General features: G+C 43.4%; 1 protein-coding gene and 1 pseudogene across 7 annotated transcripts in view; both read left to right on the forward strand.

Annotated features, from left to right (window-relative positions):
- UNC13B (unc-13 homolog B) overlaps positions 1-15759 on the forward strand; it is a 239625-nt gene that overhangs the window by 201639 nt on the left and 22227 nt on the right. For all 6 annotated transcript variants that reach the window (XM_082401357.1, XM_082401353.1, XM_082401355.1 and 3 more), the window contains 8 exons: positions 1844-1918; positions 2409-2628; positions 5070-5297; positions 5942-6083; positions 8675-8844; positions 9297-9412; positions 9759-9922; positions 15187-15337. In XM_082401357.1, the coding sequence (XP_082257483.1) occupies positions 1844-1918; positions 2409-2628; positions 5070-5297; positions 5942-6083; positions 8675-8844; positions 9297-9412; positions 9759-9922; positions 15187-15337 (1266 nt within the window). The remainder of the gene's footprint in view (positions 1-1843; positions 1919-2408; positions 2629-5069; positions 5298-5941; positions 6084-8674; positions 8845-9296; positions 9413-9758; positions 9923-15186; positions 15338-15759) is intronic.
- Positions 7298-8188, forward strand: LOC309633100 (small ribosomal subunit protein eS6 pseudogene; annotated as a pseudogene). Its single transcript has one exon. The product of its transcript is annotated as a small ribosomal subunit protein eS6 pseudogene (transcript).

Genomic DNA, 15759 nt, shown 5'->3' on the forward strand with positions numbered 1-15759 from the left:
CCTAGATAATTGAGATTCATGTGTGATGGGCATGACAAATGTGACTCCTTCTTGGAGGTCAAGTGAAGTCTCCCAAGACATAGGTTTTCTAGACTATCTCTGTACCCTCGTGTCTAGCATTGGGAGGTAGTGATAACAATTTGTGGAATTGAATTGATACAGGCTTAGGAGTTAAAGCTCATCTCAGGACCTCCAGCATGACCAGAAGCTCCTATCTGGGCTCATACCTCCTAAGGCAGAATCAGCTCAAGGAATTTTCTGTAGTTTAGTGAGTAGTGGGGGTAGAGTGGTACCCAGGTCATCTCAGAGTCTCGGAGCCAGATATTCAGTAAGACTTGAACCCTTTTTCTTATTACCATTTTCTACTCCTATTTTCTTCTCTTTTTCTCCCTATTCAGTCTATTTTGTTTTTTCTATCCACTCCTTTTTTGATTTTTCCTCCTTACTGTGCTCTTTATTCTCCACCAGTTTCTCCCTACTTAACTGACTGAGTATAAGTATCCTCTGCCATTTTCTCTTCATCATTTCTTTCTTTCCTTCTTCTTCCCCCTGCTATTTGTATCTTTCCCTTTTTCCTCCTTTCTAATGCACCTCTTTTCCCACCAACTCTTCATCAAGCTGGTTGGATGAAGATAAATTCTGATGTCATCTCTTCTTTATTACATCTTTCATTGTCTTTCATCTCCTCTTTTTTCTCTTCTTCCTTTCTTTTCTTCCTACTTTTTCTCATCTTCTTCCTCCTTGCTCACCAGCTTTTTTTTTGTTTAACTGATTGGATAGCAGTATCTTATTCACTTCTTGTTTCCCCTCCTCTGTCTTTTAACCTTGCCCATATTTCGCTTTATGGCATAACTCGCCTTCTAGGCCTTGGGCCCTGGTCTGTCTGGGTTGAAGACAGTTTTTAGTGGATAGAGGCAGAGGGGGTTGGGACATGTTTCCTACTTTGGACTATAGGGAAGAAACCTCTCAGTTGTCTCTGAAAGCTTTCATGCCCTTGTGGGGCTTTAACATCATGTTGTTCCTTTCTCTGCTCTCCTCTGCACAGGCTATGGTAAGTGTCTCCAGAGCCCCTTTCTGTGCTTTATAAGAGTCCATATCCCAAGCCACCTGGGCACATCCCAACTGTTCTGCCTGCTTAGGCTGATACAGTGACTTCTGTCTGCCTAGTGTCCCTGCTTTAGGGAAACCGTGTGCCTCTCCAGGGGCTGTCCCTGAAGCTTGGGCTTGGCAGATTCATGGGCCCCTCTATATAAGAGCCTGGCTAGCAGGGCATCATAGCTGTCACATTTAACCCCCTACCCTGCTTGATTTCAATGAGGCTACATTGCCCCTTTCACTTTCAAGTGCCCTGCTCATTTGGGCTTTTGGCCTCCACAGCTTCCTGGGATTGTGTGACAGGGGGTGGTACCAGAGAATAGAGGATATAGAATAGAATCATAGTTCCCAGTGATGGTTCTTGACTGTGACTCTGTCAGAGTTGTGTGTCTATCCTATTCTTAATGACCTGTTTCGGACTGTAATTCTAAACTTTTCATTTTCCTTTGCCTTCCTTTAAACAAGGAGTTTCTGTGGGGTCAGATACCTAAAAACTCTTTGGATGATAGGTACCCTGAGAGAAGTGCTGTTCTGTCATTGTTAGAACAGTCCCTGAGGGCCTTGGATTTGGATATTGACCTCAGGTGCTTATTACCTATTATCCATGGCAATCCCCTGTGAATGACAGTAAAAATAGAGAGAACATAGTGAGTTATCATCAAATAGCTTTGGTCACTGAAACTCCCTCCCCAGGGCTTTGCCTAGCCCTTGGTAGTAGCCAGGGCTGACAACAAGTCTTCTCTCACAGTCATTGGTCCAGTCCCGGAAGGCAGGAATTACTTCTGCAATGGCTACACGCACATCTCTCAAGGATGAAGAGCTGGTAAGTGACCCATGGGCTTTCAAGAGTCCACTGGCCTATGGTCCAGTGAACATCTCTGTAGCCAAACTTACTGGGAATTCAAAAGTGTTGGGCACACTCTGTTAATGAAACAGATAGCATCAAGTTTTCTACACTGGGAGAGGCAAGGGTCCAGACCAGGGGTAAACCTTAATCTCACGTTGGAGTATGTGACCACCAATGTCAGGGTTTTATGGTAAGCCTAGTACCCTTTGTTTCCCTAAAAAAGCCTGAATACTGGGACAAGGCTCAGGCCCAGCATTCAGGTCAGACCTATCTTGGATGACCAGGAGCACATGATGTGGAGGGCTTCTTTCTGCCAGGCTGGGCTGTGGGCTGGGCCAAGCTAAAGCATCTCCTCCATTGCCAGAGGAGAAACCAGGGTCTTGAGAGCCCTGCAAGGGTCTTAGTTCTGGCATCTCCCAGCAGAGAACTGAAGTCGCTGGTGGGTTATGGGATATGTGTCTTTCAGAAATCCCATGTGTATAAGAAAACCCTGCAGGCCTTAATCTATCCCATCTCGTGCACCACACCCCACAACTTTGAGGTCTGGACGGCCACTACCCCGACCTACTGCTATGAGTGTGAAGGCCTGCTCTGGGGCATTGCCCGGCAGGGCATGCGCTGCAGCGAGTGTGGAGTCAAGTGTCACGAGAAGTGCCAGGACCTGCTCAATGCCGACTGCCTGCAGCGTGAGTGTCCCTGTGGGGTGACGGGTGGGGAACATGGGCAGCAGGGCCTCTCCAAAATAGTCTGGCGACAAAGAGCTAGGGTGGCTGGGACATCATCCCTCTATTCTACCTGATTCTGAAGTTCTTTCCTTTTTAGAGAAAGTAGGGTCCTAAGTCAAGAGACATTGCCATTCCAAATAACAGGTCTTGTAGCACTCTCTTAAGCACCTTTAGGAAAAATCTGTTGAGCTTTCTATGGTCCTCTGATGGAGATAAAAATCCCTTCCAGGATTCAGATGATCCCAGAGGCTATGCTTGAGTGTTGTACACACCATGGTGGCCATATTGCCCAAATGACTAGAGCATGTTTAAAACTAATGAGAAGAGAGAGTTCTGTGAGGTTCTAGGCCTCACAGAGGAACCTCCTGAGGTCTAGACCCTAGGACTCAGGGAAGCTGGAATTTATTCCTTGCTTATAGTTGGAACATTTAGACAACAGTGCCAAGAACAGAAGTTTCAAATGGATTAGGCAGAGGTCCAGATGGAGAATGTGCCACACTCCCAAGGCCCTTGCTAAATATGTGACTTGTGCTCCCATGATAGAATGGGGAAAACAGGAGCAGGAAAAGCAACAAGTCTCTGTCACAGGAGGTGGTAGCACTCCAAGTTCTTACCTCCTTGCTCCACTCCTGCTGGGCTTGCGCTGCTATAGCTAGACCCCAGGAAGAGCAGGGGTAGGGGATGTGGGATGTGGAAAAGTATTTTCTCACCCCTCCAGGTCTTCAGGTGTTACTCAGAGCCAAGCCATAGCAATGAAAGCTTCAAGGATTGTGGTAGGAGAAAGGAAGGTCGCCTTTAGACTCACAGCACTTCATTATCCCAAGGAAAGATATGTGACATAAAAGGGGCCCAGGAAGAAGCCTCGAGGAATTGTTGACTTAAAATGTCTTTCTTTGAAGAATGCTAGATTGGTGCCAGGGGCATGGCTATAGTAGACATGAAGAGACAGGCAGAACATAGCAGAAGTTGGATGCTGGTGATGACTTTGCCCAAATCCATCATGAGGGGACGACAAGCACAGGTGCCAGCAGGCCCCTGCTTTAATTGCGAGAACTAGCAACTGGCTGCATAGGCTGCTTGCTGGAAGCCTCTGAAATGGTGCTCTGTAGCCAGGGTGTCCATCTTCCCTTTAAGAACCTTTCAGAGGTCCCAGTCCAGGTAAATAGCATTACATGGGGTATGCTAAATGGCAAGAGTAGGTTGCAGCCCAGGTCATTTTTCATTTATCAGAAAACGTCTTCTGACTAAGGCTTCTGTGAAGCACAGAGTGGAATTAAATGCCCTTCTGTAGGCTTCACTGGACAGAAAACCTGCTTTCCATCCTCCCAGGGTTAGGCTGCAGATGTTGACCTTTGTCCTTTGCTCCAAGTTTTGTAGTTAAGGCCTAAGTCTTTGGAGACTGGAGAGAGGTTAAGAGCCAGTCTGCAGGACCAATAAAGGAAGGATGGGTCCTCTGCCCTGAGAAGCCTGGTTGGTGAAATACACTGGAGGAGTCTGTGTTCTGCTATAATCCTTAGGACAGCAGAGGAAGCTTACTGACCTTTGAGATGAGCTGGCTGGGGTCATGGCTGGTGAAAATGGCCCTTGGCCTTGCCAGGATAATAATGATGGTAACAATAATAGGGACTGTTTATTACTCAATAAATAAAGCATCTAGCCCAGTGCTAGATGGCAGGCACTGGGCTAGATGCTTTATATATGCTATCTAATATAATGCTTATTACAAATCCTGAGAGATAAGTGACATTCTCTTCTCTTAGAAGAAGCCTACTTACCCAGCAGGGAGTAGTGGAGTCAGGATTTGAACTCAAGTCTCTCTGATACCAAAGGCCATACTTTTCTCACCATACCACACTATTTTCTGAGATTAAAGACACTGGAGCCATGGGGCAGAACCCAGCTATGTGCTGTGACGAATTCTGAGATCTGTATCATGGCTTGGCATTCGGATGAGATTGGTGGAGTTGTTGTACCCATCCACAACCCCTCCCTGATAACTGGGATACCCATTTTGATATTTTGGCCTTAGACTTGGAGGGTATCTCTCAACAAGCATGCAGATGGAAGAAAGACAAAGACAACTGCAGACTGAGCTACATTTTTTGTTTTTCTTTTTTGATGAAAAACTCAACATATATCTAAATAGAGAGAATAGAATAATACACCCCCATAACGATGATCAACTTTTTGCTACTCTTTGAGTTGCGTTTTAAACTCCACTGGCTAGGCATTAAGCTCTAGCAGGCCCCACAGAGATCAGCTTTTCCCAGAGACATACCAGTGTCTTCCTAAGCTTCTCCCACTGCGCAGTGACCTCTCCCTGGCCCCATTCTTCATCCTGATCCTTGGTCTGGTAGGTGGCCTGTTGGTTACCCTACTTTCTGTCTCTGGCCATTCTTCAGGGGCTGCAGAAAAGAGCTCTAAACATGGAGCGGAAGACCGGACACAGAACATTATCATGGCCATGAAGGACCGCATGAAGATCCGAGAGCGGAATAAGCCGGAGATCTTTGAAGTTATCCGGGATGTCTTCAATGTGAGCAAAGTTGCCCATGTGCAACAGATGAAAACAGTGAAGCAGAGTGTGCTGGATGGCACCTCCAAATGGTCAGCCAAGATTACCATAACTGGTGAGCAGGCCAGAGTTTGAGAGGACAGGAGGGCCTTGGCTATGGGGAGGAGCCTGGGGAAGAAGCATCCTGAGTGTGAGGGAGCAGGGGCTGGGGAGAAGGAGCACAGAATGAAGGAAGAGGGAGGGCCTCATTGTTCATCACTGCTCCTCTCCTAGACTCTGATGCCAGGGGGCGCTGGGAGAGGCAAGACTGGCACCTGCAAACAATATGAATGACTGTTACAAGGATTTGGTAACAGTCTGATATTATAGACTTGGTTAACAGTTTGATATTATAAGAGCAGGGAGGGTGGGGGTAAGGGGACAGGCAGGAGATCAGTGAATAGTTAACCAGTGATTTACTAACTGGGTGGATATGGCTGAAGCAAGCATGTATCAGAGCAGATAAGGACCTATTGGGGTAAGTGTAGGGGTAAGTGGTCAGTTAGGGTCCAGTGGGGAGGTAGGATTCTTGGGCTAGGCTTTGAGGGAAAGCCTCATGGCTTAGGGCTAAGGGTAGATGTGGAGGAGTGAGAAAATCTGCTCCTGTGCAAGGAGCAGATAGAGGCTGCTCTAAGATGGGAAATATGAGTCATACTTTGGAGGGCTTATGACTTCTGGAGTGTACTCTGAAGCCTCCTTCTATGTGCATTTGGGTTGCAGTGGTGTGTGCCCAGGGCCTACAAGCCAAGGACAAGACAGGATCCAGTGACCCTTATGTGACTGTGCAAGTGGGCAAAACCAAGAAGCGTACCAAGACCATTTTTGGGAACCTGAATCCTGTCTGGGAGGAGAAGTTCCATTTGTAAGTCATAGTGGGCTTTGTCTTACCTGGGACTGTGTATATTTTGGGAGCAGCATTAAATCTCTTTTTTCTGGGCTTGGGGTCTAAGAGAGATGGGTCAGAGGCAGTGGAGAAAACCCATTTCTCACATACTTCAATTGGGTAGCAGCTATTCTTTCTCTGGGTTTCTTCTCATGGACTATTGTATCAGGGTTACTGTACCCAAGCCCTGTCTTAACTAGGGCTATTAAAGGGGCCTTTGGGTGTCCCATACTGCTTTTTCTAGTGCTAGGAAGATTTTATTGTACTACTGCTGAGTGACAGAGCCAGGGACTGCCCACCCAACTGTGTACCTTCCAGCCCTGCCATCCTGCCTAGGAAGGGTTAGTCTCTTCTAGGGAGTGGGGAGGGAACATCTTTGTCCTACAACTGGATAATTCTGGCTTGAAGATGGAAACCTGGGATTTGGAGAATTTTCCATTTTCCTTAAGGGCTCTGCTTTTCTTTCTGCCTCAGCTTTCACTCCCTACTCCTTTATTAATTATCTCACTTTTTTATAGACTATTTCATATGACAATGAGGGATGGTTGTTGAAAAACGGCAAGCTCTAGCCGAGGACTTGGACTAATGTCTGGTAAATCCAGATGCTTTGTCACAGCCCCTAATGCCTAGGACCAGGACTTTGAATCAGCCAAGCAGGCAGCTTATGTAGAGACCTTTTTCTGTTGGCTCCTTGGAAGGGGATTGGGGAAGGGATTGGGACCAATAAAATCAGTCTCTAATCCAGAGGCAGTAGTTACTGGGGGGAGCACTTGTTTTTCAAGAAGCTGAATGGTTCCTGCTTGAATATTACCTATGATTAATTCTAAATGAATTGGCTGTATAGTCAATTTTGCCCACTTTTATCATTTAGCAAGCAATTTGTATTCTGTATAAGACACTACACATGATGTTGTGTATCGAAAAATGTATAAGACAATCCCTGGCTTCAAGAGGCTGATTGATGATTTGTCTATTATTTTTCAGAAGACCAGTAGCTATACTATAATATTTTAATGGAATGTGCAAAGATATTATGAGAACATAGGGTAAGGAGCAGCAGATTCTGCCAAGTACAACTTTTGGATAAGGCAACAGGGATCCAGAAAGCAACTGCTGGGGAAGGAGAGAGTGAGGGAGGAACCTGAGCAAACTACCTCCTCGAAAGCAAACACCATAGAGGAAATGATTATTCAAGTGGATATTAAAGAATGATAGAAATTCACCAAGCTCTTTTTCGTGGCGCCTCAGAGGCGGTCGGCCGCTTCAGAATGAAGCTGAACATCTCTTTCCCGGCCACTGGCTGCCAGAAACTCATTGAAGTGGACGATGAACGAAAACTTCGTACCTTTTATGAGAAGCATATGGCCACAGAAGTTGCTGCTGACGCTCTGGGTGAAGAATGGAAGGGTTATGTGGTCCGAATCAGTGGTGGGAACGACAAACAGGGTTTCCCCATGAAGCAGGGTGTCTTGACCCATGGCCGAGTCCGCCTGCTACTGAGTCAGGGGCATTCCTGTTACAGACCAAGGAGGACTGGAGAAAGAAGGCGCAAATCTGTACGGGGTTGCATTGTGGATGCCAATCTGAGCGTTCTCAATTTGGTCATTGTAAAAAAAGGGGAGAAGGATATTCCTGGACTCACTGATACTACTGTGCCTCGTCGCCTGGGGCCCAAAAGATCTAGCAGAATCCGCAAGCTTTTCAATCTCTCTAAAGAAGATGATGTCCGCCAGCACGTTGTGAGAAAGCCCCTAAACAAAGAAGGTAAGAAACCTAGGACCAAAGCACCCAAGATTCAGCGTCTTGTTACTCCACGTGTTCTGCAACACAAACGTCGGCGAATTGCTCTGAAGAAACAGCGTACTAAGAAAAATAAGGAAGAGGCTGCAGAATATGCTAAACTTTTGGCCAAGAGAATGAAGGAGGCCAAAGAAAAACGCCAGGAACAGATTGCCAAGAGACGGAGGCTGTCCTCCCTGAGAGCTTCTACTTCTAAGTCTGAGTCCAGTCAAAAATGAGATGTTCTAAGAGTAACAAATAAATAAGATCAGACATCAAAAAAAAAAAAAAAAAAAGAAAAGAAATTCACCAAGCACATTCTTAGACAGATGGGGGTGTTAGGTAGAAAGCTAAAGCATATATGACCAGATGGACTTACCATGAACATTTAACACCTTTAGGGACTTCATATAGGATTCTGGGGAGGCAACTAGCAGCTGCTTCCTAGGGCTCTGCGGCATCCGTCTGGCTGTTTTCTGTTGGTTTTGTTGGTACAGCTAGCTGATAGGAAACCAGAATTGTCCCTAATTACTCCTCCCCTCCTCGCTTTTGTCCCAGGGCAATAAGGACTGGATAATGGTATGTAGAGAGCTACCCAAGCTAAGGAATGAAGAGCCATTTGCTGGGATAGCCTGACTCACTTGGGACTTGAGTACCACTGTTCTTTGACTCCTTCTCTTCCTCTGCAGGGCCTCAAGTGCAGCTGATAGAGCTTTGGGAGGGAATTGGAAGTAATAAGAGTGGGGGCTCCTGGGTCTCTTTGTAACAGAGCCTTCCTAATTCTTTCACAGTGAGTGCCACAACTCTTCCGACCGCATTAAGGTACGTGTGTGGGATGAGGATGATGACATCAAGTCAAGAGTAAAGCAACGGCTAAAGCGAGAGTCTGATGATTTCCTTGGCCAAACCATCATTGAGGTTCGAACACTGAGTGGCGAGATGGACGTCTGGTACAACTTGGGTGAGGAAGCAGGACCAGAGAAAGTTTCTGGAAAGGGAGAGCATGAATGGGGAACCTGGGGAAACTCCTATCTACCAAAACCACCACTCAGTCCCCAAAGCATACCTCTATACAGAGCCTTGCCTTCCCTACAGGGAACTGACCATGCATAGAGATGGGGGACAGAGGAGTGGGGGTGTCTGGAACTCACTCTGGCTGGACATTTTCCAGATTTCAGAAGGCCTTTTTATCTTCATACTCAGCCCTAATGCCTTTAGTCCCTTGAGCACTTCTTTTCTCCCACCCAGCCAGTTCTGGGTTATTTGTGGACTATATGGTCACTGGAATGAGTTCACCTATTAGGTGAACACTTGGGTCAGTGCCTCCTTTTCCTTGGGTTAAGCCAGGTTGGGGGCTGTCTATGCTGTCTGCGGTTGCATTGGTGTCAATCTCCAGTCTTCTTTCCTTCCTAGAGAAGAGGACAGACAAATCAGCCGTCTCAGGAGCTATCCGACTACAAATCAATGTGGAGATCAAGGGGGAGGAGAAGGTAGCCCCGTATCATGTGCAGTATACGTGTCTCCATGAGGTGAGCCAGCTCTTGGTAGATGGGATGCCAGAAAGCAATGTTGGGAGGGGCCTTTGACAATAAGTAGGATTGCTAGATGGTTGAAGATCTGGAGCCTATTTTTATTTTATTCTTGGCTCACTGTGCTACCCTGGACAGCCCACATAACAGTCCCAGCCTCAGTTCTCTTTCACTAATGTGAGAACAGCCTACTGGGGCCACAGGAGTTACTGAGCAATGACTTGAAGGACAGAATTTCTATGGAACCCTATCCACATTCTCCTGGTCTTTACCAGCAGGTTTTTTTTTTCTCCAACATATATTTAAGTCTTTAATATCAATATATATTTTACTCTGTCTTCTACAGAACCTCTTCCATTACCTCACAGACATTCAGGGCAGTGGAGGAGTCCACATCCCTGAGGCTCGAGGAGACGATGCATGGAAGGTGTACTTTGATGAGACTGCCCAAGAAATTGTGGATGAATTTGCCATGCGCTATGGCATCGAGTCCATATATCAGGCCATGACGTAAGGCTCCCCTGGGGCTCTAGGAAATGGCTACTAACATTTGGAGTAGCTAACAATGGAGGTACACTGACAGAGTGGACAGGTCTTTAGTCCTTTAGTGGGGTAGTATACAGTGATTCATTGCTTTCTTCTCTGAGCTGGGTAGGGTGGATCTGTGCAAAGAGAGTATATGTATAAAAGGACTGTGTTTATCAGTAACTCAGGGAGAAGGTATTTGTCTGTCTACCCCAGAGTTCACAGCTAGGAAGAGAAAAGGGCATGGGAGGGTATACAAGGACAGACTTGCCCAAACATCACAGGCCTGAGCAGACAGGGTATGTGTGCTCAGGTACATGTGTGTGACAGACAAGCTTTCATAAACTGGCCTGGGAGTCGGAAAGAGCACTGAACTGTAGGGAAAGCAGCTGTGTCTGCAGTTGACCAAGACTCCTATAAAAGAAATTCCCACCTACTATGAGAAGAGGTGTAGTCTGTGTACTGGAGAGGCTGCCATTAGAAGCAGCACTAGGTAAGCAGAGGGTAGCTGGTGCCCTGGCTGTGCTTCATTTATTCTACAAACTTTTACTTAGTTCCTTCTGTGTGTCATACGTTGTGCCACATGCTGAGAACACAAAGATGAATGAGATGGGGCCTCTGTGCTTGGGGAACTCAGTCTAGCAGGAGAGACAGACCAGTAAACAAACAATTACAATATAATATAATAAGTGCTATAGTAGAAGTAATCACAGTGTATCATGAGAGCATCTAAATTTTAGGGGAGGCCTGTGAAGAAAGCTGTTGAAGAGTTGACACTTGAAATGCAGAAAAGGAGGAAGGGTATTTCTGGTAGGGCATGTGCAGGGATGCCAAGATGCAACAGAGCATAGACTATTCAAAGAATTACAAGAAGTTTAGTTTAGATGGAAGAAACATGTTGAGGATTGAGGTTGGAGAATGGGCCCTCTGCCATTCTTACTCTGTTCACTCTCCCTGGGTGAGCTCATTCAAGCCTATGACCTCAGTCACTACTTCTGAGCTTAGGACTCCCAGATCTCTTTCTCCAGACCAGCTCTTTTCCTGAGTTTCAGATCCATTTTCATTTGCTTCCTGGCTATTCTCATAGGCATTGCAAACTCAATATGACCAAAATCCAAATCAACATTATCTCCACCAAATCTGTTCTTCCTATATTCCCTATTTTAGTAAATGGAACAATTTATTACACAGTTATCCAAACAGAAATTTAGGAGTCAGCCTAAACATTTCTTTCATACTACCACCATTCAATCAGTCTCTAAAACCTCTAGATTCTACTTCCTAAAAATGTTTTTAATCTATTAGTATTGCTATAGCTCAGTAATAATGATAATAATAATAACAGCAACAACAACTCCTATGTACCATTTCCTTATGTGCCAGGCACTGGTCTAAGTAATTTATGAATGTTAACTCATTTAATCCCCATATCATTATTATTCCCATTTTATAGATAAAAAGACTGAAGCATGAAGAAGTTTAAGTAATCTATCCAAGGTCACTGAGCACTGGAGCTGAGACTCAAACCCAAAGTCTGGCTCTAGGGTCTGTGCCCTTAACCATTTCTCTGTTCCATTTAGTGCTTCATTGCTTCTTTTCTGCGTGATTGCAATAACTCTTCAATTCGTCTTTCTCTCTTAGTCTTCTCTCTCTCCAAGTTTTCGTTTCTAATTTTTACCTTCAAAGTGACCTTTCTGAAAGACTAATCTGATCACAGTATGCCTTTGTTTAAAAACTTACTATAGCATCTAGGATAAACTCCTTTATTATCTGTTCTCTGTCTACTTCTCCTCTCGAATTTCATAGTACTCCTCTATCAAACACCTGAACAGTAGCCCTGAGTGAGGTTTCCCAAATGAATGACTCTCTCCATGAGTATATTTGTTTTTTTTTTGTTTTTTTTTTTTTTAAGTTATGTAAATTTCTTTTTTTTTTTTTTCACACACACACACTGTATTTTATTTTTACAAGAGATAAATCGACTGACACCAAGCATTGTACATGGATGACCACAACAAAAGCAACAATGATTGCAATTACCAAACATGAAACACACTCATACTATGTCATAGTATTGACATTCAGTCCAGTAATCCTCCACTGTAACAGCTCCTTTACTTTGCAGTGAAAATTGATTTGTATATTCTTTGCCTCTGAGTCCTTGTGGAATTTTTTTTTTTTTTTTTTAAATTCAGACAGAAAGTCACAAAAATTATACTCATCCTCATCAGTTCACTCAGTCCCATGTAATTAATTTTTTTTTTCATCTTGATCTTTTGTTAGCACTTTTATGAGTTCATCAGTGTTTCATTAGAGTTCTGAAAATGCTTATTCATTCAGTTCAGCAGTACAGTCCGTTACCAGAAACCTGTACTCGTCAGAGTCTTTTCCATGTATTTCTTGAAGATGAAACCCTTTTATAGGAACATATTTGCAAAATCATCAGAGTACACCCAGAACTGTCTGTAAATGACAAAAGACTTAAAAATGACCACGGTTAAAGATTTGATGACAGTTCATAATAATGCAGTTGACAAGAAAATTAGTTATTTCTGAGATATACATTTTAAAGTAATAACTAGGATTATTACTTATAACATTATACCAGAACATATAAGATTTTTAGAAATTTCATGTAATGTCTGAAACATTTATATTAACATATTTCCATACATATTTCCATACAAGTACAAATATAAGATTTTTAGAAATTTCATGTAATGTCTGAAACATTTATATTAACATGCTTCCATACAAATAACCCAATGAAAGTTTAGTATTAGTTGTTTTGTTTGTTTTTTTATACTGCAGGTTCTTATTAGGCATCAGTTTTATACACATCAGTGTATACATGTCAATCCCAATCGCCCAATTCAGCACACCACCATCCCCACCCCACCACAGTTTTCCCCCCTTGGTGTCCATATGTCCATTCTCTACATCTGTGTCTCAACTTCTGCCCTGCAAACTGGCTCATCTGTACCATTTTTCTAGGTTCCGCATACATGCATTAATATACGATATTTGTTTTTCTCTTTCTGACTTACTTCACTCTGTATGACAGTCTCTAGATCCATCCACGTCTCAACAAATGACTCAATTTCGTTCCTTTTTATGGCTGAGTAATATTCCATTGTATATATGTACCACATCTTCTTTATCCATTCGTCTGTTGATGGGCATTTAGGTTGCTTCCATGACCTGGCTATTGTAAATAGTGCTGCAATGAACATTCGGGTGCATGTGTCTTTTTGAATTACGGTTTTCTCTGGGTATATGCCCAGTAGTGGGATTGCTGGGTCATATGGTAATTCTATTTTTAGTTTTTTAAGGAACCTCCATATTGTTCTCCATAGTGGCTGTATCAATTTACATTCCCACCAACAGTGCAAGAGGGTTCCCTTTTCACCACACCCTCTCCAGCATTTGTTGTTTGTAGATTTTCTGATGATGCCCATTCTAACAGGAGTGAGGTGATACCTCATTGTAGTTTTGATTTGCATTTCTCTAATAATTAGTGATGTTGAGCATCTTTTCATGTGCTTCGTGGCCATCTGTATGTCTTCTTTGGAGAAATGTCTATTTAGGTCTTCTGCCCATTTTTGGATTGGGGTGTTTGTTTCTTTGATATTGAGCTGCATGAGCTGTTTATATATTTTGGAGATTAATCCTTTGTCCGTTGATTCATTTGCAAATATTTTCTCCCATTCTGAGGGTTGTCTTTTCGTCTTGTTTATGGTTTCCTTTGCTGTGCAAAAGCTTTGAAGTTTCATTAGGTCCCACTTGTTTATTTTTGTTTTTATTTCCATTACTCTAGGAGGTGGATCAAAAAAGATCTTGCTGTGATTTATGTCAAAGAGTGTTCTTCCTATGTTTTCCTCTAAGAGTTTTATAGTGTCCAGTCTTATATTTAGGTCTCTAATCCATTTTGAGTTTATTTTTGTGTATGGTGTTAGGGAGTGTTCTAATTTCATTCTTTTACATGTAGCTGTCCAGTTTTCCCAGCACCACTTATTGAAGAGACTGTCTTTTCTCCATTGTATATATTTGCCTCCTTTGTCATAGATTAGTTGACCATAGGTGCGTGGGTTAATCTCTGGGCTTTCTATCTTGTTCCATTGATCTATGTTTCTGTTTTTGTGCCAGTACCATATTGTCTTGATTACTGTAGCTTTGTAGTATAGTCTGAAGTCAGGGAGTCTGATTCCTCCAGCTCCATTTTTTTGCCTCAAGACTGCTTTGCCTATTCGGGGTCTTTTGTGTCTCCATACAAATTTTAAGATGATTTGTTCTAGCTCCGTAAAAAATGCCATTGGTAATTTGATAGGGATTGCATTGAATCTGTAGATTGCTTTGGGTAGTATACTCATTTTCACAATGTTGATTCTTCCAATCCAAGAACATGGTATATCTCTCCATCTGTTGGTATCATCTTTAATTTCTTTCATCAGTGTCTTATAGTTTTCTGCATACAGGCCTTTTGTCTCCCTAGGTAGGTTTATTCCTAGGTATTTTATTCTTTTTGTTGCAATGGTAAATGGGAGTGTTTCCTTACTTTCTGTTTCAGATTTTTCATCATTAGTGTATAGGAATGCAAGAGATTTCTGTGCATTAATTTTGTATCCTGCAACTTTACCATATTCATTAATTAGCTCTAGCAGTTTTCTGGTGGCAGTTTTAGGATTCTCTATGTATAGTATCATGTCATCCGCAAACAGTGACAGTTTTACTTCTTCTTTTCCAATTTGTATTCCTTTTATTTCTTTTTCTTCTCTGATTGCCGTGGCTAGGACTTCCAAAACTATAGTATATTTGTTTTTGCAATACAGTTTCCCTTCGCCTGCACACTTCTCCATTTGATTGATTCTTGCTAATCCTTTAAGACTTGTTTCAACCATCTCTTCTTTGGGAAGCCTTTTTCTAATCCCTTCTAGCCCCCAGCCATTCTAATTTAGGTGATCTTCCTGTGTGTGTCCACAGAATTTTTGCATAGCATGCCTTGGGTTATTGACTTACTTTCTAACACTTGCTTTCTCTGCCAGAATGTCACCTCTTTGGATTCTGGCCCTTAGTGCCAGGCCTGGCACATAGTACACATTCACTGAATGTATATTTGAGTGAGTAAATTATGAAAATCCTTGTATGCCAAGGTGATCGGAAGCTTCACACACATGAGTGAGATCTTTTGATTACTTGACCTTTGCTGCAAACCCTGAAGAGTCTTTGAGGCTGAAGGTGCTGTTTTTCAGGCACTTTGCATGTTTGTCATCCAAGTACATGTGTCCTGGTGTGCCAGCAGTGATGAGCACCTTACTGGCCAACATCAATGCCTACTATGCCCACACAACCGCCTCCACCAATGTCTCTGCATCTGATCGTTTTGCAGCCTCCAACTTTGGGGTGAGTGTGATGTAAAAACATGTAACCTGATTGTTATCAGTTAACAAAGTTTGATTTTTTCAGTCAGTACTGCAGAGCTGATATGCCTAAAATTCAGATAGTTGCCACCTAGATAATGAACTTATTTCCTTATGGGTGGTTAGACTATACTAGTAGACTCTCCTCAGACGTGGATAAGTGAGAAAAGGTGGAATAGCACCCCTGTGGTTTGTGCGGTGGGACACTACCTGGGCTCAGGGAGAACCTCTCTGGGCCAACAGCTTGGTTGAGTCACCATGTTCCTCAGTCCTGCAGGTTCACAAAGGAACCTTCTTAATATTATTCAGTCTCTCTCTGACAGATTCATACCACTTAAGTTCATATGAGACTGATGTCTAAGCAAGAATACCAGTTGCATACCTGAGGCTGTCCCTTTTCTAGTG

This window comes from Balaenoptera borealis (assembly GCF_965194805.1).
Source record: "Balaenoptera borealis genome assembly, chromosome: 8".
Taxonomy (NCBI): Eukaryota; Metazoa; Chordata; class Mammalia; order Artiodactyla; family Balaenopteridae; genus Balaenoptera; species Balaenoptera borealis.